The sequence below is a fragment of the Rhinolophus sinicus genome, chromosome 15 (genome assembly GCF_057876585.1).
Source record: "Rhinolophus sinicus isolate RSI-liver-muscle chromosome 15, RSI-T2T, whole genome shotgun sequence".
Classification (NCBI taxonomy): Eukaryota; Metazoa; Chordata; class Mammalia; order Chiroptera; family Rhinolophidae; genus Rhinolophus; species Rhinolophus sinicus.
In genome coordinates, this window is record NC_142515.1 from 6,094,556 (window position 1) to 6,115,487 (window position 20,932).

General features: G+C 58.4%; 1 protein-coding gene across 7 annotated transcripts in view; it reads left to right on the forward strand.

The window, feature by feature from the left end:
* Positions 1 to 19,338, forward strand: part of FAM53B (family with sequence similarity 53 member B) — a 114,874-nt gene extending 95,536 nt beyond the window's left edge. For all 7 annotated transcript variants that reach the window (XM_019742162.3, XM_074338828.2, XM_019742167.3 and 4 more), the window contains exon 5: positions 15,119 to 19,338. In XM_019742162.3, the coding sequence (XP_019597721.2) occupies positions 15,119 to 15,487 (369 nt within the window). In that variant the 3' untranslated portion in view covers positions 15,488 to 19,338. The remainder of the gene's footprint in view (positions 1 to 15,118) is intronic.
* Positions 19,339 to 20,932: the final 1,594 nt, after the last annotated feature.

A 20,932-nucleotide genomic window follows, 5' to 3' on the forward strand; every position in this document is an offset into this window, starting at 1 on the left:
GGCCCCACAGGATTCTGCCTGCAGCAGAGGCCACCCTCACTCACTCGGGGACAGATGCTGAGTCCCGCAGCAGAGGGCCTGAGACATCATCCCCTCTTGTCTCCCAGCATCCTGACCAGAGGAGGCGCTGGCTGGAAAAGTGGCCCGAGATGCCCTCTTCTGCGTCCCTTCCCCATTGCCATGGCCGAGGCCACCCCAGACCCCCACCTGCCCTGTCAGTTCAAGCTCTCGGCTTTGCTGATCTGTCCAGATACCCCCTCCCACCACCATCTGAGAAACCGACATCTCCATCCTCTCCAAGCAACCCAGGAAGGTCGCCTCTGGCCTCCCTGTGTGCAAACCTTGGAGCAGTGCCCTTCCGGGACGTTCCTGGGGGAGGACCTCATTCTGTAGCTCCCCAACCCAGGGAATTTGGAGAAGGGCTGCTGAGTGCCACACAGGTCGGCTGGAATTAGCATGCATTTCGCTGAAAGAACAGTTGCCACCCACATCTTCATCCATTGCTGGGTTAGGAGCTGTCCTGGAATTTTAAAGGACACTGGGAAGGGAGAAGGGAGGGCATTGTGCCACCCATCCTGTGTCTGGGGGGTTGCACTTGCCCTTGGTTTGCTGGCAGAGCTTCTGAAAGGGTGGTGACTACTTGGTAATGCTGTGGTTAGCGGTCACCGTCTTGGCTGTCACTGGGTAGGATGGGTGTGCCGTGCACTGCTAGCCCAGCAACTCTGCAAGGTTCCTTTCATTATCACTGCTCTCCAGTTGGAACAGGCGCAGAGAGATGGAGTGGCTGGGCCTTGGATAAGCAGCTAGAAGGTGGCGAGGCCTGGGAGCCTTGCCCCCGCCCAGCTGGCTGGCTGGGAGCAGGCCTGGGGTGGTGAATTCATCCCAGAGGCATGTCAGTCCTGGAGCAGGGCTGTGTTAGCTGCAGGCTGACCACTCTACCCCACAGCGGGTTTGCTTGTCTCCCCGAGCAGGTTCGGAGGCCTCCAGCATATACAGGGAGCACTAGAAAGTTCCAGAGACCCGAGGGGCCAGGCCTTTCTGAGAGCACATGCCTAGGTGGGCCCTACTCCTTCCAGAGGCCCGGTGGTGGAGGATGGGGTGACGGTCTAAAGGGGACCCGCCCTCCCAGCCTGCCAGCTGTCCCCAGGAGAGTCCAGCATTCCCAGATGTGCCTCGTCTTCTGCACCTCTGTCTTCACGCCTCCCCAAAGCAGCCAGGGAGGCACCATGATTCTAATTAGCCTGGTTTGGGGACGGCACTTCTAAAGCCCTGGGTGGTGAATGTGGCCGCCTCGCTTTTGGAATCCGCTGCCGGTGGACACAATGTAGCTGTAGGAATGAAAACGAGGAAGAGAAAGGCTCGGGTTTTTAATTGGCACCGTCCCCCGGTCCGTGAGCCTGCCCGCCTGCCCTCCTGGGGCTGTGATGGGGAGGCCAGGCCCAGGCTGCGAGTGACGGAGCCTTTCACAGCCTCACGGATCTCAGTGGCGCCGTCGCGATCCCTGCAGCCCTCGCTGAAAGGGCACAGCGTGGTCACCATGCTGATAAACCCTGGGAAATGGACCAGCCACCTGCCAGTGGTGAACCGCCGTCACTAGTGAGAGCCCCGCACAGCAGCCTGGTCACCCGGGGCTCCAAGGCCTTGCCGCAGGAAAAAGATTTTTCTAAAGCTGCAGTCGTTTTCCCTCCAGTCAGTCGGAAGTTGCTTTCCTGTTTGCAGCTGGAGGAGCGGGATGCTTGGTTCTGTGCTTCTCCGTTCACCTGGGCTCCCACAATTGATGTTCCTCTCAAGAGGCTTTGTGTCTCACGGGCCATCAAGGAAGGGACTTTTTTGTTTGTGTTTTGTTTGTGTCTCTCGCGCTCTCTCTTTTTCCTTCTCTCAGATCATCTCAAGCTAATAGTGAGAAAAAAGGCATATGAGCGATTCCGCCTCGACAGGTCCCACAATACCTTCAGGAATGTCAATTTTTCTTGCTTTCATGAAAACACTGTGAGGTCTTACTTCAGGGGACAATGGTGGAGATGAAAGCGGGAGGGGCGCAAGTGAAAGCGGAAAGTAGAAAGGCAGTTCATTCAGCCTGACCGCCAGAGAGCTTTATGCTGCAATTTAAAGGGGTTTACTCTGGACTTACCCTGCCTGAACAATTAGGGGGGAATTCTTGGCTCACACGTAGTTTTGTGGTGAGAGCCAAGTTTAAGTGCAAAAGAGAGAGCAGGCCACCCTTTCTCCCAGGAGTCGGTCCTACAGCTTCTGTGAACATAAGTTGTGTGTGTACATGTGCCTATGGGGGGTACTAACCCACAGGATTTCAGGTCCCTTGTTCACTTGGGGACATTGCTCCGGCTGGACGTCAGCCTGGCTGCCCTTGTAGCTGAGCAGGACATCTGCCAGCCAGCCTGAGCACTCATCCATGTGTTGGGCCACCGGGGGTGCAGGCACCCCAGGCTGGTTCTCCTGCAGAGAGGAGGTGCCAGGCTGGAGAAGGTGGCATCTGAGGCCGTCTGGGTTATGCTGCAGAGGTAAAATTTTGTCATGGTAAAATGGCCAGGAGAGGCGCTGGCGTGAGAGGGAGCCCCATCACTATGGATCTGTCTGCGTGTGGCTCTGGCTTTCATGCCTCTGTCCGGAGCCCCACCCTCGTTAAGATCCCCTGAGCTGCTTTCATGGCAGATTGCTGATAAGCCTCACAGAGCCAGTGTCCTTGGGGCGAGAGAGAATAATGACCGCTGTGCCCCAAGCCTGCCCCACAGGACACTGGCTGTAGTTGCAGTGACCTGCCGGTTAGGGCTCCCTGGGCTCATCTCCTTGCAGGATTGCAGGGCAGTGTGTGTCTGTGTCCACGGTGTGCTGAGTTTCTGGTGCAGTGGCGGCACATAGTGGGCACCCAGTTCACGGGAGCTGTATTACCAGCTCTCGTTTTCTTAATAAGACTGCCTGTCTGCCAGGAAGACAGAGGGTGAAGAAGGGCTTCTTCCCGTGGCCTGGGGCAGGGGCCCCACCTGGTGGAGTGGGCTGGCCCAGGTCTGCTTTTTTCCCATGGCTACCCCCACGGTCAGCGTAGAGCCTTATCTCCTGAGGCGCCATGGCTCGGGGCTCCTCTCTCCAAGTGAGTCCAGCCTCCGCCAATGACACATGGTGTCTGGCAGTTTCTTTTTGTGGTAGCCTCCTGCAGATAGAAAGTGAGGGACTTCCGCATGGGTTCCGTGCTTTTTCCAAGTCATCAGACGTTGTGAGAGAGGAGGCTCATTTCCTGACGTGGGCCCAGCCAGTGACAGTCAGGCCAGAGGCTGAGGCCCCAGGCACTGCTCTGCCATCACTGCTCCTCCACAGCTCACCTCACCTGTCGGACCAAAGGGCGCCACGTCAAATTGGCTGCGTCATCATCAGTCACTGTAGGAATTGCAGCATCTTGAAGTGATTGCGGAATGTCAGAGTGTGTGTGTGTGTGTGTGTGTGTGTGTGTGTGTGTGTGTGTGAGGGGGGAGCATGCACCCCACATGTGTGTGCATGTATGTCTCAGGGACAGAAGGGCGTGAGGGTCCAATGGGAGCCCTCAGGAAGATGCCCGATTCTGTGTGCACTGAGGGTCTTGTGACTGGGCACTGTGCTGGTTTCTTTGTTTTGTCTTGCTGGTTCGCCTCCTCCTTGGTGCTTTCAGCCTTTCCCCTGACACACTGTTCACGACCTGGGGTGAGCTCCAGGGGAGAATAAAACACGCGTGGCCTTTGTCCCTTTCTCCCATCTGTCCCAGGGCCTGGGCCCTCGTGGGGTCGGCCTGGGCACACACTCCCTCCCGCCTCTTGCCTTGCGGTCGCCTTGCTGGTGTCTGACCCAGGGAGGTTTGTCCTTTCCCTCATGCTCTCCTTTCTGCTCTGAGGACTGGTCCTAGAGCCAGCCTGCTGGGGCTCCCGTCTTCCCACTTACTCCCCGGTGTGGCCTTGTAAGTTTCTGAACTTCCAATGATGGTAGTGCCCCCCCCCCCCCGAGATTGCTGTGAGGGTTCAGTGGGACGGCCCCATGAAGCTCAGGGAAAATGCCAGCTATGCCATCATTACAGGCTCCACCGCTGCTAGGACCCGAGAACGAAACCCCAGAAATGCCCTGACTTTGTTCCCGGAACATGAGATTCCGGGGGATGACGATGGAATTGACAGTTGCTCAACCTCATGGGTCAGTTTTCTATACATGAAGAAATGTCTGGATGGACAGTGATTTGGGGCAGCTCCAAGCCCGGCCATCCCTCTGGGGCCCTCTAGGAGCCCTCGCTGTCCCGAGGGCCTTTACCCTTTGTAGTTGGGAATTTTTCCCAAGTAGCTGGTGAGGATTACAGGGAACTCTTGGGGATAGAAATTAGGTCGGGGTTCCATCCTGAATTCTGGCGTTTCTGCAGCATCGAGGTGCGGCATGTGGGTGAGGGCACAGGCTTTGAGCACACAGCCAGGGGAGAGCCTGGCCGTGCTGCTGTCCCTCTATGGGACTTTGCCGAGTCAACCTCGGGCTCCCGCATGTACGTGGGGATGCTGCAGAGCCTGTCTTGGGATTAGGTGCTGAGATAGCAGAGGTGAGAAGTTCACCTGGTGCTGGCCCCCAGCATCCACCCCTGCTGGGTACCTTAACTCCACTGCAAGGGCTTCTCGGGCTTTGAGATGCTTTGAGGTGCGGCTGTTATGTTTGCATATCTTGCCAAGCATTTAAACAGTAATGAGCAAAAAGGGAGAAGTAGAAAGGGGAAAAAATAAGCCTATCAGGAAACTCACAGTTATGTTGAGGTGTGTCCTTGGGAAAGTCAGTGAAACAAGGACCCGCCCTGACCAACCCTTCTGGAGCCTGCTGCCGGGCCTCCAAGTGGGAACCACATGCTGCCAGCACAGGGAGGCCCTGAGCTGGGTCTTTCACAGGCGCCCTGATGACGTCAACATCATGGCTCCAAAAGTGGAAATGACGTGTCCAGAGTCGCTCTGCTAGAGAGTGGCAGAGATTCCACTCCTGTGTAGTCTGCGGAGAGTGTGTTCCAGGCCACACTCAGGATGCTCTGGACGGGCCCCCCCCCCCCCCACAGTCTCTCCTCATGGCACCTCCAGTGCCCTTCAAGAAAATGTGTCCTGGGCGCCTGCCACTGGCCGGGAATCTGGACCTTCTCTTGGAGTGGGCTTGGCCTGGTCCTGGTGGGGAACCCAGAAGCCCCTCCCATGCGGTCCCCACCGACATGCTCGCAGCCCAGGCGCCCCTGCAGTAGGGGCTCCCTGCCAGGGCATCCATGGCAGCAAGGACTAAAGAGTGCCTTCGGTGGCGGCCATGAGCATCCAGAAATCTGGTGAGCACGGCACAGCTTCTCAGAATTTTGCACCCTCTCTGACTCCCACTGTTGTCCCTCACTGCAGCTCTGAGGAACCAGCTCCGAGAGGGGATGAGACCTGCTCAGGTCACCCTCGGGGCACTGGGCAGAGCTGGGACTCCAAGCCTGGTCTCCTGGCCCTGAGATGCAGGTCTGGCCCTGCAACAGTGGTGGATTTGGTGGGAGAGATGGAGCTTACCTGGGTGAGAGGACAGGCCACCCCATGAGGGGTGCCTGGAGGGCAAGAGTCCCCCGACCCCACCTCGTAGCTAAGTAGGTGTTTTGCCTGCTTCCAGGTGAGATAAAGCCCTCAGGAGACCCAGTCCTCTAACAGGTCCTATGGACTCAGGAGCACCAGGGCCCCACACACAGCCCCTGCCATTCACCTGTAGCTCGGGGGTGGGGACAGCCAAGCCCAGAGAGGCAGAATGTGCTCAGGAATGTCCCGCCACACCCACTGCCAGCGGGCTTGTCCGTGGCCACCTGTTCTGCCCCGTGGCCACCTGCCCTGCCCCGGCATGCTGGGACATGCTGGCCAAGCCAGGCTGGGCTGTGGCCTTTGCTCACCCCCGCAGGACTCTGGTGGCTGGCAAAGGTCAGCACAGCCTGCTTTCCCCAGCATGCCTGGGTTTCTGCTCTCACAGACCGCTCTGGGGGTACGTGGGTGCTTCCGGGGCTGCTCACAGTGACGTGGGCCCTCAGCCTCTGTCGGTGCAGCCGGGCCCAAAAAGTGGTGTTGAAATCTCGCTGAACCAGGCCCTGTTTCTAATCTCATTTCAGCCCCAGTACAGCCCCACTAGGGCAGTTTTTATTTCCCCATTTTATAGATGGGGAAAGAGAAACTCTGGTTGCATAAGGAGCCCAAGGTAACACAAGTCCTAGTGGTAGAGGCAGGATTCCACCCCAAATGGATCCTTTTCAACCCTCCATTCAATGCCGGACCCCGTTCTTCCAGGCAACAAGGATGCAGCGAGCCCTCCAGAGCTCTGCCAACCAGCCTGTGGGTACAGTGTGGGGCTCCAGGACAGAGGGCGTGGGCAGGGAGGCTTCGCGGGGGCTCTATGGGGCAGGGGAGGGCACTTTAGCTGGGCTGAGAAGGGAGAGAGAGGTTTATGAAGGGGTGATCCCGGCTGATGGAGGACACTCCCTTGGAGAGCCTGAGTGGGCAGGCGGGCACAGGCCAGGCCAGCCTCTGGCCCTGGAGTGAGTGAGGCGTTTGCTCTTCTGGAAGACTGGGGGGGCGAAGGTGCTGGGTCAGGTGTGAGACACGTGAGACATTTGTAAGGCCCATTGGGTCTGGAGCTCGGGGCAGGGTCAGGTCTGAAGGGGGCCATTTGGGGCCACTGGTGTGATGGTACAGTTCTGATTTGGATTTGGTGCCAGGCCTCAAGTGCCATCAAAGCTGGTGCAGCAGCCCCTCGGGGCAGGGCGGGAAACCCAGGGCTCATGCAGGACGACTCTTTTATGCTAAGATGGGCCCCCGCCGGCAGGACTTATCTATCCCAGGACACACTGGTGCGAGGCAGGCTGGGGCCCACATCCCTTCAGGTTCGTCCCGACACCACACTGACCTTGAACGTCTTTGTCCTCTCCCACCTTCTGCAGACTGCGGGGAGACCCAGAATCAGTGAGCGACCCTTGGGGACCGCCCCTCCTCAGCACAGGAGGGAGACGGAGGCCCAGAACGGAGCAGAGGGCCTGAACCCCCCTCCCAAAGCTGCACCTAGACCCTATTTCTGATGCCTCACCCTGCGGTGCCCTCCGAGGGGGAACCATTGCCCTTGGACCCCTGACCTTGGACCACGTCACAGCAGGGAGTGTAGCAGATGGTGTGCGCTGTGGCCAGCTTTGTAGCCAGTGAGGGTCTCCTCTGGATTTGGTGCGGGGACCCTCCTTGGCACCACAGAAGTGAGGGCAGCCGGACATTTTGTACTGACCCCCCGAGGCCTTTTCTCAGGGACCTGGGCAGTCCAGGGTACCCCATGGGTGGTTAGGGCTGGTCCAGTCAGTGGGGAGAGGCCCCGTCTTTGAGAACTCCAGCACGTCCCTACTCCTGAGCCTGCCCCCCATTCTGGCTACATCAACCGGGTGAGATGAGCCAGATGCTGGCTGCAACCTGCCAGGATGCTGGCTCCCAGGAGTGCAGAGGGGTGTGCTTGTGCACTGGGGGGCTGGGCTTGTCCTAAGATGGGGGTGCTTCAGCAATGGGAAGGGGTTGGGGACTGTTTGCTTCTGGAGTTTTCTGTGCTGAGACCCATTTGAGCAGATAAATCGGCCAGTTGTGTTTCCACAATGTTTGCTGGCCTTTCTTTACGATTTATATTTTATTGTCGGGGAAGAAAGAAGAGATTCCCCCCCCCACCACCACCAAATTGAAAGGAAATCTGACACTTTGAACTTAATCTCTGCTTCTCATCTATTCTCCAGGTGTAGAAATAAGATGACAGGTGGAAATGGGGGCTCCAGGTTCACACGCTCCAGAACTGAAGACACCTGGCCCAAATGCCCACCTTCACTGTGTGTCGTTACATTCCCGTGGCACCCGGGCTCCCACAGACATGACGGGCCACTTCCCCCAGCTGTTTCTGATAAACAGGTCGCCGCCTCCTGGCAGGGCACGGTGGGGTAGGCTGCTGCTCTGACTGGCCAACACTGGCCCGTTTGGACAACGCTGGCACCATCCGGGAGATGGGCCCTGCCTTGGGGAAGCCACAGTGTTCCTCCATGGAGCAAGAAGCCCCCCAAACCAGCCCGTCAGGCCATGCGAACCCTACACAGTGAGAGGTTGTCCAGGGGTTTCCCCTTTCTCTGTGTGTGAAAGAGCCTTCCAGCCACGAGAAAGAGCCCACGGCTGACTGCCCACGTGCACATGTCTGGCACATGTGTGGCCCCTTTGCAACTCGGGGGGGTTGTCCCTTCCTGCTGTTGTCATGTCCTGTGCTTGCGTAAAACCCAGAGTTAATTTGGTGATTATTAAGTGCAGAACTTGGGGCTGGTAGGGGTTTTTTGTCTGCACAGTTTTGCAAAGTGCCCTTTTTAGAAATGCATAAACTTTGTTCCTGCCAATAAGGGGAGTAGGAAAGTGGAGAAACAACAAAATGATTTAATACGGAGGTGGAGGTACTCTCAGTGCCATTAATCTTCTAAACAATTCTGTGACATTGGAGCTTTTATTAGCCTCATGGTACAAATGAGAAACTGAGGCTCAGAAGTTTAGTGATTTGCCAAGGTCCCCCAGAAGACACCCCGGAGCTGGGATTCCAGCCCAGGCATGTCCAGCCTTTTCAAGACTACCATCCTTCCCTGATCAGATGCTTTCCCAAGCATGGCCCAGCAGTCAAGAGGTCTGTTCGCACATCCACCTGCTGTGCGACGTGGGCAAGCCTCATCTCCTCGTGGCCTCAGTCTGCCCATCTGCAAAACGAGGTTAATGAACTGGTTGGCGATTTGCTCATTTTCCCAAAAAGGACTCCCTTCTCTGGAAGCCAGTATCTGTAACACAAACGCGGGGCCGCTGGGGTGGAGCTGTGAGGAGTCTCCCTGTGCCCTGACATGGTCCTCGGGGCACCCAGCTCTGGCAGCTGAGCAAGAACCAGCGCCCGCCATCCCCTGTGAGGGCCTGGGAGGCACCTTCCGTGCCACCAGTCCTTGCTGCAGGAGTCGTCCCCCGACCCTGCATGCATCTCGGTAGTGCGTTGCCCTTGGCCCCCTGCCAGACCCTTGTGTGCTTTGGAAAGGTCCCTCGACTTTTGTTAGGCAAAGAATTCTCTTCACGCCAAGCTGAGAGCGAGGTGGTTTCACAAGTCCCGTCCTGAGTGTGTGCTGGCCGGAACGTACACCGCAGAAACAAAATGTTTGTTTTCCAATTGTGAGAGTGCCGGGAGGCCCTTTGGCATCGGTCTCCACACCTTCTGTGTTCGGGCAGGCCATCTGCCACCCGGGGGCCTGGTGCAGAAACAGCAGGCGCCACAGTGTGGCCTGTGGGGTGCGAGCAGAGGGGGGCCTCCAGGCCACTGGGTTGGCCGCTGTTCAGAGGACGTGCAGGGCTGTGGGCCACTAAGGCCTGTTCTTGTCCACAGCACCCGGGGGACCTCGACCTCGGAGCTCTGCAGACACACAGGCTGAGTCAGGTAGGGCTGACTGGGTGGGTCCTTCCTTCCTGTCCCCAGGCTGCACTGGGCACCTTCTCTGAGCCGGCCCCTGAGCCAGGCAGTGGGGTGTAGGGTCAGGGCTGTGTGCAAGGGCTTGGGGCTGGCTTCTAGAGGGGAAGACGCAAAACTGGGTTTTAGTGGAAGAGAAGCAGCCTGCCAGTGAATAGGCACTCAGTAAACATCGTGAGGAAACGGTGGCACAGGAAGGTGGGGACTTCCTAATAATTGCCCAGGGCCATCCTTCCACCTCTCACAGATATTTCCTCCTGCCTGGGCTGTGCAATCCTACAACCTGTGATCTTGAAAGAGCCTCAAGTATCTATTGCCAATCAGGGTGCTCCCTGGGACTCAGAGGCTCCCCGAGGCAGCTCTATTTCCTAGTGTCAGGTCTCAGCAACCGGCAGCTGTTTCCCTTATTCCTGAGGATAGGGAAGCAGTCTAGGCTCAAAGGGCTGCCTCTTGTGGGGTCCAAAGGTGAGCATTTCCCAGAAACAGGACAGGCCTTGACACAGGCCTAGGTGGCCAGCCGCCCTGCCCTGCCCCGTGCAGGAAGTGGAGCTGGGCTGCGGCTGGCGCACGGTGATAAGGTGCCCAGAATGAAGGGCCGGCCTCCGGCAGACCAGTGAGATCATCTCAGCACCTGCCAGACCCCATGCTGACCCACAGCTCTGGCCTAGGGCAGCCGTAGGGGGAAGCAGCCCCCCTTCTGACCGTTTGGGCCCTGGGGCTTCCTGTGAGAGAGTCCGGCCCCCGTGCAAAATTCACATTTATCAAAGATGGATTAAAGATAGGCCAAAAATATGCTGTTGCCTTTTTCTCTTTTCTGACATAGTTTAAAAAAACAAAAAAAAAACCACCCCAGGAAACCACATGCCTTGCCGTCTCTGTGCCAGCTTTCAGCATAAACGAGACTTAGAAAATTTCCAGGCCGTTAGCCATTCTCATGGCCTGGTGTTTTCTTGATACTTGGAGAATTCCGTCCCGTGAAAGCGTCTGGGAGAGGAAATGCCTCTCTTAGCCAGAGCCCTAGGCCCAACAGCTTCCAGCAGAGCAGCCTCAGGCTCCAGGAAGCATAGGCCAGCTCTGATCACCCTGACTTATTGGTTGGGCTTATTTATACCCCTCTTTCTAGAGGGATTTGAGGTAGCTCCTAAAAATCTGTAACACAGAGATCTGTAAAATGGGACGTTGAAAGGTGCCAGCCTTGAAGGATGAAGGGGGAAGTGGGGTGCTCTAGCACCCTTCTTCTCTGAGAAGGGGAAGGGCAGGTGTGCCTCAGGAGGCGTGTTTTGTCCCAGTACAATGCTGAGGGCAAGTCTCACGTGCACCTTACACTGAGGACACGGAGTGACCAAGGATAGGTGTCCCCCCACCCCCTAGCCATCGTGAGGCAGGCTGGTTCCGACAGCTGGACCCCCGATGGGAACCAATAGCCGGCCTCTGGCCCCAGCCTGGCACTACTGTTCTGGAAGGAACAGCCGTACAGACAGCAGGGCAGTCGCATGCAAAGTGATTGCACCTCCTTGGGTCACTTCCTTAGAAGCAGAGCCTGAGGTGGGGACTCTGGTCCCAGTGATGGGCTTGGGGGGGGGGGCTCTGAGAAACCTGGAGGGAGGTGAGGGACGCAGCCCGGAAGGGAGGAGACCCTGAGCTTGAGCCACGGGGAGCTCTGCAGTGTGAAGAGCACCTGGGATGCCCCCCCCACCCAGGCCCCGGTCCTGGCCTTCTACCTGAGTTCTTGCATCAGCCTGTCCCAGGCCGGGGGCTGCCACCTGCCTTCCCCTCACTTTGTCTCTGTCTCCAGGGCTCAGCCAGGGGCCTCCCACCCAGGAGGGTGTAGGAGCAAATATCTGCATAGAAAGGCTGCTGCTCCTGGCTGAGAAGCCCCAGGGAGACTGTCTGGGGTGGGGTGGGCTGGGCTGACACAGGACCGCCTCCAGCTGAGGCCTCACGGCTCTGATGGAAGCAACCTGACTTCCAGGGTCTCTGTTTCTAAGCTGCCCCAGACTCTAGGATAGGGCGCTGACTGATGTCTCCAGCCACTAGCCTGAGGCCCCAAAATGGCTCCTTCTGAACTTTGTTACCTGGGCAGGCCTTTGCCCACGTAGGCAGCCCATCTCTGGGCCAGGGCTGAGTCTCAAGAGAACAGTGTTCAGGGCGGGGTACTGTTTGTCCTGGAGCAGCCATTTCACCTGGAATGATGTGTTCATGTGGTACTTTGAACTTGTTAGCAGCTTTGCAGCTTTCTCCAGACATCTGTGAGGGCCCATGCAGCGTTCTTCTGTGGGAGCTGAGCTTCTGGGCAGTGAGCTTCAGGGGGGGCTGGGCGGGACCTGCCACAGGGCGTGGGAGACACGGGCAGCTGCAGGGCCTGGGTGTGGGCTGTGCCCTGAAAGTCAGCATGGGGTGGGCTCACGCAGGGATGAAGTGTGTGGGCAGGACACACACTGCTCCATTGTGACCGTCACATTCCTCCATGGCAGGTGGGGTGTACCACCAGCTGGGGCATTCAGTGGGCAGGTCTTGGTTTTCACTGGGGCTGAGTTTTCAGTCAACAAAGTTTTCAAGGTGACACCGGCTTGCAGCCAAGGAGCAGGTACCTTGAGAACTACTGGGGGGAGGGGGATTCAGTGGCATCCTGGGGTTGGCCTGTGATGACATTCACCAACCAAACCGTGCACCGTCTCGCCCTGCTGCAAAGCAGGAAGGACCCAGGTATCCCAGACAGCCGGTGGGGGTGGCCCAGGGGGTCCTACTCCCACCCACCATTTGTCAGGTGGGCCAACGCCCAGAGGTGGAGGAGCTTATCTGAAGCCATGATGCCCATCCCAGGCAGAGCCCAGATCTGTAATAGCCTGTGTGACCTCAGCCCTCTCCAGGGCACACTTGAGGCAAAGCTCTGTCTCTGCAAAGTTCCAGCAAACCAGGGTCCCCAGCACCTGCTGCTGCCATGGCTAATGTTGAACATGATTAGCTCCCAGACACACACCGTCACATTTGCCATAAAGTCGGGCACAAGCGTTTCCCCCACCCCCACCCGCCCCTGCACCTTAGGAAGCTGAACATACGAAGCCAGGCAGGATGCTGAGCACGAGAAGGTGAACGCAGACCTCGGAGCACTTCCTGTTCAGGTTTACTGTGCCAGCGCTTCCCACCGTCCTCACGTGGTCGCTCACAGGAGATGGGGACACAGTTCAGGTGTGGAGCACGCTGGCTTGAACAGATGTGGGGACCACCACAGGCTGAGGGCATCAGCGTCTCGGCGTCACCTGTGACCCATTTGTATAGCACACTGGGCTTACCCCAGACGTTGTTTACAACAGGAGTCATTGTCACACGTGAAGTTTTCTTACCCACCACCACTTCCACAAAGCAAATATACAGACCACCTAGCTGGGAGGGGTGGACCTGGCTCCCTGGGCTCCTGAGCTCCACGGCAACTCCCTTGCACCTGGGCCCGTTTCCTCAGGGCGGCCTGGGCCAGAGAGGCCGCGAACACAGGTGGCGGTGGGGGTGTGATGCCCCTGCCTGGGTGGACCATCTTCCCTCTTTCTTGTGTCCCTACCCAGTTCTCTTGTCCTGGCTCAGGTCTAGGCCAGTTGAGACAGTGGCTGGGAGGCGGAAGGGGCCTCGGACCCTCCCGTCACAGGCTTCTGGGGCTTCTGCTCACCCAGCGCCAGGTTTGTGTTCTGAACTGGGAACATCCGTTTTGCATGAATTGCTGTCTGCAGCCCTCTGCTGTGTTGGGGGGTAGGAGGCATGGGCACCATGCAGACTGGGGCGGGCCTTATGGAACCCCATGGCAGCCCAAGTCGGGGACTCCGGCCAGGCCAGTCCAGTGAGGCTGCCACCTGGCTCCTGGCTCTGTGTGGGCTGGCATCTTCTTTCTAATGAGTGGCCCCGCCCTTCTCTCCTCACCCCCAGTGCCCTTCCCCAGAGCCCCCGCCTGTACCCCAGTCTTCACCTTTCTCAGTCACTCCAGAGATTCCAAGAAAAGCGGAGCCGTCCGAACAGTTTCCTCCGTGGAGTGTCCAGGAGCAATGAGCACGTGCACGACAGGCACGGCCATCTTCCTCCACAGAGTGCGTCTTTTATTGTCCAGTTGTCGAGCTCGTTTTTGCAGCTTCTTCCCTGTGACAGCTGGTGGTCATCTGTATTTCACAGTAACACAAAACACTAAGCTGGGGAAACACCAGGGCCCTGGGGACAGCCTGTGACCTTGGCCTCACAGGCTCGTGGTGCTCCAGGTCCCCACCCTCGCCCCCCTCTGCGTTCCACGCATGTCTCCCCAGATGGGACTGCGTTGGGCCGCTGGTGCCCCTGCCTGTCACAGCCCCCTGTCACGATCCTGTGCCCTGCTGTGAGAGCAGGCAATTAACTGAATCCACTTGTGCAGTGCCGCTGAGCACCCTCGGGTCGTGTTCAGGCTGCCCACTGGTCAGGCCGGCCCCACGCAGGCAGCACTTGGCGGGTGCAGGGGAGGGGGGAAGCTCTTTTCTTTTTAAACTCAGAGAGCAAGGTTAGTAAGCTTTCCATGCAGGACTGGCCATATAAGTCATGGGCCCAGTGCAAAACCAAAATGAAGGGCCCTTTTAAAAAACTATTCAGAATTTCAAGATGACAACCACAGAGCATCGGAGCAAGCATAGGGCCCTTGTAAGCATGCCCATGGAGCTAGCCCTATAGGCGGGAGCTCTTGACAGCCACGCTCTCTCACTGGGCCTCACAGGGCCCATTGCTGGCCTCTTACAGATGAGGCAGCTGAGGCCCAGGGAGCCTGATGGCTGGTGAGCCCGGCCACTCCAGCTGCCTGGAGGCGTCTGCCACCCGAGTGCCCATTGAGGGCCCAGGAGCCTTCTCCCACTAGAGTCAACATCTCCTGGCCGGGCCCCAGGCTCACATGGAAACCAACTCCCTGGATGGCTGCAGACGTCAGCTCAGCCCTCCTGACCCCCCCCCCACCTCCTCTCCCCTCGTGGCGAGTGGGCAGGGTGGGCATTACGCCCTTTTGTGCAGCAGTGCAGCGTCGCGAGGCTTCCATTTGCGTCAGCAGATTCACTCTGGCAATGTTCTCTTAAGGGCTCAAGAGCCTTCCTTGTCTGCAAAGGCGTGCGTTGGGCACTGTTGTCGTGGGGGCCTTGGGTGGCCCCCTTTTCAGTTGAACAGTGTGACAAGGAATATTCACGTTGCTGAATTTTTCCATGCGTCCTAAATTGTTTCCTTCAGATCAGAATCCTAGAAGTGCAGTTGCCTGAGGGAATCGGGTACCTTTTTATCAGATCACCCTTCAGAAAGGTGGGACCGAGGGCTCTGAGCCCTCCCACCGCCCCCTCCCCAAACTGGGTATTAATTAGCAAGCCGTGCTCTTTGGCACTTTGTAAGTGAATAACTGAATTTTGCATTTCTTTATGACACGGTCTTCGTTGGCCAGGGGTATTTCTTCATGAGTGAGTGGTCGATGGCCAGTTGCCCAGATGGTGGAGGAGTCTGGGATTTGGGTGGTCTTCCACCGCCGGGAGGACCCATCGCCAGGTAGCCCCAGAGGCCTGGGCCTGGCCTGGTAGGGCATCTGGTCCTTGGGTCCCGGGAGGGGGGCATGCCCCTGAGTGACCTGTGTGTCTGTCTCCCACAGAACTGTCAGACCTTCAGCAGCCTCAGCTGTCTGAGCGCAGGGATGGAGGACTGCGGCCCCCACAGCCCCTTCACCCTCCACGTCAGCAGCACCAGGTCCTGGACGGCACTGCTGTCGGCCTCAGCCTCCGGCCCCGGGGGCCGGACCCCCGCCGGGACGCCAGTCCCTGAGCCTCTCCCCGCGTCCTTCGATGACCCCCTGGCCTGCAAGGAGGAGCTGTGCTGTGAGGACTCGGATGGCTGTGGCCCGGACGAGGTCTGCGGCAGGAATGGGGAGCCGGCCATGGCCTGGCGGGACCGCGGGGCTCCTGGGAACAGCCCTTGCTCCCTGGATGGCGAATTGGACATTGAACAGATAGAAAACAACTGAGGGGGCCCCTGGTCAGGGGTGGGGGTGCATTAGGGTCAGCAGCCTCCCTCTAGGCACTAGGCGGGCACTTGAAGGGGGGAGCCCCACTCCTGGGCCTGACAGAAGCTTCCTGGAAGGTGTTGGGTCCCAGGGAGCGAGCCCACCCCCCTCCCAGAGAGGCTGTCCCAGGCTGCGGGGGCCTCGGCCGCTCCCCGCACAGCAGCCACGGTCCCCGGAACTGCTGGAGCCGCTGCCGCTGCTCGGCTTGGGTCTGTCTCCCCGCTTCCCTCAGGGGATGTTAGCCACGAGCATCCAGCCACCCCGCTGGGCAGTCTCAGGCTCCGCTCTGCATGCTCTCAGGGGGCCTGGGCTCAGGTCCATCCAGTGGTGGCACGGCCATTCTTGGCCTCCTGCTCAGGTTCAGTTTTGGGGAGTCGGCCCCACTGTTTCTTTCACTCAGTTTAATTCTGTGCCTTCTCTCCCAGGTCTCCCTGCTTCAGGCTTGGGAAGGTTCAGGAGATGCTTCCTTCTGTAGTAACACCAGAACCATTTGGCCTTAATTCCAAGTGTGACAGACAAAGGCCCAGGGTGTGGGGTGGCCCTCCACGTCTGAACTCTCAGAACCCAGAGAACAAGTTGGGGTAGGCCATCTTTGTTGGGTAGACGTTTGGTGGCTCTCTTGGCTGAAAAGACAGACCCACTTACTTCTCCCGTGCATGGAGAGCCTGACCCCGTGGCTCTCTGCCACTCTGGGGGCCGCTTTGGTAGCGTTGGCAGATGGCAGCCATTCTCTGTGGCTGACCTGTCACTGAGTGATGAGTTAGTTGGATTCAGGTGAGTGGAGAGATGTCACCATAAAAGGGCAACCTCTTGAGAGGTCCTCAGGAGGTGGGAGCTGTGAGCAGGTACACAAACCCAGGTCCTGTGCATATTTCAGGCGTGGAGGATGTCTGCTGGGTACCCTGGGGCGCTGGGTCAAGGGTCTGAAGGCCCCCTGCAGTGTTCATTGCTGGTGGGGTCTGCTGGCTTTAATCGAGGTGCCCCGTCTGCCGCGGGATGAGCCCACCTGCCGGCCAGCTGGGGAGCAGAGCGTTTTCAGTTCTGCTTCTCTGCTGTGGCCCCCCACCACCTGGAGGCACACGAGCAGCCTCCCCAGCACCTCACACCCCGCAGGCTCCCCGCTGGCAGCGTGGACAAGGAGCCTGCCTCCTGAGGTCTCGCTCTGAGGCGGCTCCAGTCCAGCCCAGCTGCAGACACGTGCCCTGGGCGCTGCTCCCTTGGAATTGGGCTTTTAGCAAGCTCCGCATCTTCTGCAGACAATAGCAATGGGGTCGGCTTATGAGCAAGTGGCTCCTTTTCCCAAAAGGCTAAAAATAACTGGTGCGCACTCTGGAGTTTGCTGACACGAGAAAAGGCACTTCGTACCCACTCTGCGTCTGCTCTTGTTAACCTCGTTGCTTGTGCAGCCTCGTTGCTGCAGGGTTAGTACGAAAGAGTCTCACTTTTCCCCTAAAGAGAGATGCAACTGGGAAGCTCTACTTAAACCTTCACTTTTTTATATCATAAATGTGGTGTCTCAGGTCCTGATTTATAGGTGGCTTTTCCTACAAATCAGCTGTAAAATTCTTGCAGAAAACCCCAAGTCAGTGGCCTCGGAGAGGGTGTCGAAGCCTCTGGTTGGAAAGGCTCTGGTGTGTGGGCGCTGGGCCGGGCCTGGGGTGCGACCCAGCTTCACCTCTGGTTCCCACCAAAGGCACATCCCCTGGGGACCCTGGAGAGCCAAACCAGAGAGCTGGTGGCTCTGGTAGACGATCTCGCCCGATCCCCACCTGGCGGGTTGTGGAGGTCGTGTCTTCTTAGCGGGGACCTGAGGAGGCGGGGGCGGTTGTTGGGGGACACCTGGCAGTGTATGAATTCGGGGCTCACACGCTGCTGTCCTCAGAAAGCCTGGGGTGGGGGGCGGTACTGGCGTCCGGCCCACACCCCGCGTGGCCACAGAGGGACCATGGCCTGTAAAACAGTCCTTCCTGTGCAAGAAGAGGCAGGGCCCCATCTCCTGGTCCACAGTACAGTGAGGGCTGGGGGTCCGAGCCAGGATGGGCCTGGGCAGCGGCCCCCAGATGCCTTTCCTCACAGCTAGGAGGGGAGGCATATGGCAGTGGGTGTCCTACGTGTCCCTCAGACCCTGCCGGCCACCTGCACCCAAGCTGGTCCTGTCGCCCTGCAAGCCCAGCCTTGGGGATTCTCAGGCAGAAGGGATTCTGGCCCAAAGCAGGGTCTGGCCTTTTGCAGCCCCCTCAGGCCCCTCTTGACTGTCATTGCCACCCCAGCTCTCCTAGCACAAGCCCACAGCATCAGTGACGAGGGGAAAGAATGGCTGGTGTCCCTTCTGCTCAGAGGAGAAGGCCTTCAGCTGACTACGTGTTTGTCCTGATGGGAGAGTGCAGACTCCTTGGAGAAGGTACCGCCATCTGGCTGGCACCAGGTCTTCTGGTCTTAGAGCTCTTGGCGGGAGGGAGGCTCACCCAGCAGTTCCCTGTGACCCTGTGCACTGTCCAGAGGCAATAGGTGGGCGGGCAGACTCATCCCACAGAAGCTTCACTTTGGTCGGGGCCCTGCCTTTTGCCGCTGACGCCCATGAAGTCCGGCCTGTGAGGGAGACTGAGGGAGGGCTGGGCCAGACCACTGCCTATGGGGCGGCGGAGGAGGGGCTGAAGGACAAGAGCCTGATCATGGCTGCAGGAGAGCTGGGTGGGGAGGAGAGGCTTACTGTCACATGGCATCCCCGCTCACTCCAAAGCAGTGTCCTCTAAAGCCGCCGTCTGCCGTGGGGGCCGGGCCTCACTGTTTACAGGGCCGCAAACCCTCTTGCCTTACTCGCTGTGGAGGCCGGGCCTGGCCCAGGACCCACAGGCATGCACCACATCTGGGCCACAGGGGAACCTGTTCTGACCATGCGTACGGATTTTCATTCTCAGAAAGCCTTACTTTTCAACGAAATTTTTGTAGCAGGAAAGTTTTGTGAATTTGTACTCTGAAAGAAAATTTCAATAAAGGAAAGCTCACATTATATTAAAAAAACAAAAAAATCCAAACGTCCAAATGGGTCTCCCTGTGCGGGCGGGTGGCGTGTGATTTCCCACGCTCTGGCTGACGCTGCCCGAGCGGGCGTGCAGGGCACTGCCTGTCCGAGCGGCATTTCAAGCACACTGGATGCCCTGTTGCATCTCCGTGTCTGCCCAGGAGGTTAAGGTGATACACTCTGGCCTCGGGGCCGGCCACCTAAGTGATGACCGCTTCAGGCTCTGCGCCTGGAGTGTGAGCAGCTCTGCAAACAGCAGGGCTGGGCAGGAGCCTCCCAGACTCGCTGCTCCCACGTAGGCAATGGGGCTGCCTCTTCCTACAGCCACAGTTGGTCAGGCCCCTCCCATTAGCGCCAGTCACAGAAAACTGCGCCTCTTTAAAAAGATTTTTTTAAAAACCTCAGACCGCAGCAGAGACCTTGTAGCCTAGGTAGGATAGTCTGACCTTCTAGCATCGTCTCTTTGGCAAAGAAATTGTGTTTCCAGTGCGTGGGGGGGTGTCCTGGGGCTTGGTGACAGCACGTAGACTGTTTCTGGGGCTGTAGCGTGCTTTCCCGACACGGACATATTTCAGGAAGGGTGGTGGCCAGAGCACGTGGGGTTGGGCCAGGCCCCCATCCGGGGCAAAGCAACCTGTGTGCCGAGGTGGCTGGGTCTGTCCTCACCTCCACCTGCCACAGCCTGTCCTCCACGCAGGCCACAACTGTCTTGCACTAGGAGCCGCTCTAGTCTCAGGAATTTGCTTGTTACTTTTACTGTGTAAATAAAGCTTCCTGGTTCAATATCCAACCGTTGGGAGCTGGCTGTGTGGTTTCTGTTGGGTGTGGCTAACCGGCAGGTCCCCCTTCCTCCCATGGCAGGGGCAGAGCCTGGCCCTTTCTGTCCCCTCCGAGCCTAAGGGTCAGGTCCGTAAAATGGGGGTAGCAGATCATCTCAGAGCTGTCGAGAGGCTGGCTATTTGAGCGACTGTGGGGGAGGGGAGGGCTGGCCATGGCCGGGCTGTGGCTCTGGTCATGGGGGACCCCACTGGAGGCAGTATGTGTGTGTGTGTATGTGTGTGTGTGTGTGTGTGTGTGTTCGGGGTGGAGGGGCTCGGCTCCTCGCTCTGGCTAGGAATCCCAGCACCGCAGACTTACCCCCTCTCTAATTTCCAAGTCCGGATGGGTGGAGGAAGCTGACTTTCACAGAACGCACGTGGGCACATCAGCTCAGCCCTCAGCAATGCCAAGGCAAGGCCACATGGCGGTTTGCTCCAGGTTGCGCTGCTATGTGGACTGCCAGGCCTGGCCCGCAGCCCCGCAGGGCCGCCTGCCCACCAGGGTACCCAAGGAGGTGGCATAGGCTGGGCCCATACCACAGAGGACAGGATGGCTCACCCCTGTGCTGCCTGGGCCTCGGACAACGGCGCACGCAGTTCGGCCCAGAGTGGGTGCAGGGCACACGGTTGGGGACCGCTGGCTAACTAAGCTCAGGAGATCAGGACATTTACAGCCTGAGGACAGGCGTGGAGCCTTATGTAATTGCAATAACCCGACGTTTGCTCATATAATCCGACCATAGAGTTTTGCTCAGAACATGTACTGGGTCCTGAGGACGCCCTCTGGAACGAAGGTTGTCAGACTCTGCCTGTTTTCTGTTTAGCATCAGATCTCGTCAAACAAAATGGTCTATGACTATCTAGTTCATGAGACAGGTGAAGGAAGGTTGCTGTGGCTGAAGCTGGGGGTGAGGGGAGGCCCCACCAGGCAGCCTTGTAGCACCAAGGCCCAGGGGCCCAGCCTTATGTCCCTAGGACTGACAGGGCTGGACCAGGGGAGGCTCTGCCAAGCACAGTGGCCCCCGCATGTTCCCCACCAGAGGGGAGGGCACCTTCCCAGTTTGAAGAAGGTCCTACTTCCGGACAGCACTGTCATCCAGCGTGGCCCTGGATGGAGCTCCAGCCCCTAAGTGGCCCTTACCGGCCCCCCTCAGATGAGGGCCCTGGCTGTGGGCGCCAACCTCTGCTCCAGCTCAGCTCGCCCAGCTATGGCCATCCGCTTCTTGCTCTGGTGTGGCCCCCACGGCAGGGGAAGCACGTGGCCATGCCCTCCTGCACCTCGAGATTTGCTGGAGGCAGGACACTGCCCCCGGCACAGGCTCTGGGCACAGGCTCTGGGCCATTTGCTGGGCAGCAGCTCCACCCCGCCCTGCGGGTGGGTCGGAACCCACTTAATACTTGAGGGCACTTACATGAGAGAGTCAATGCAAAATAACTGCAGTACCACCCGAGACATACAGTATAACCCAGATTGTGTTAAAAACATCCATCTGCCCATGGTAAGAGGGCCGAGAGGAAGTGCCCAATATTAACAGTGGTCAGACTCTGAGTGACTTGGTTTTTTAT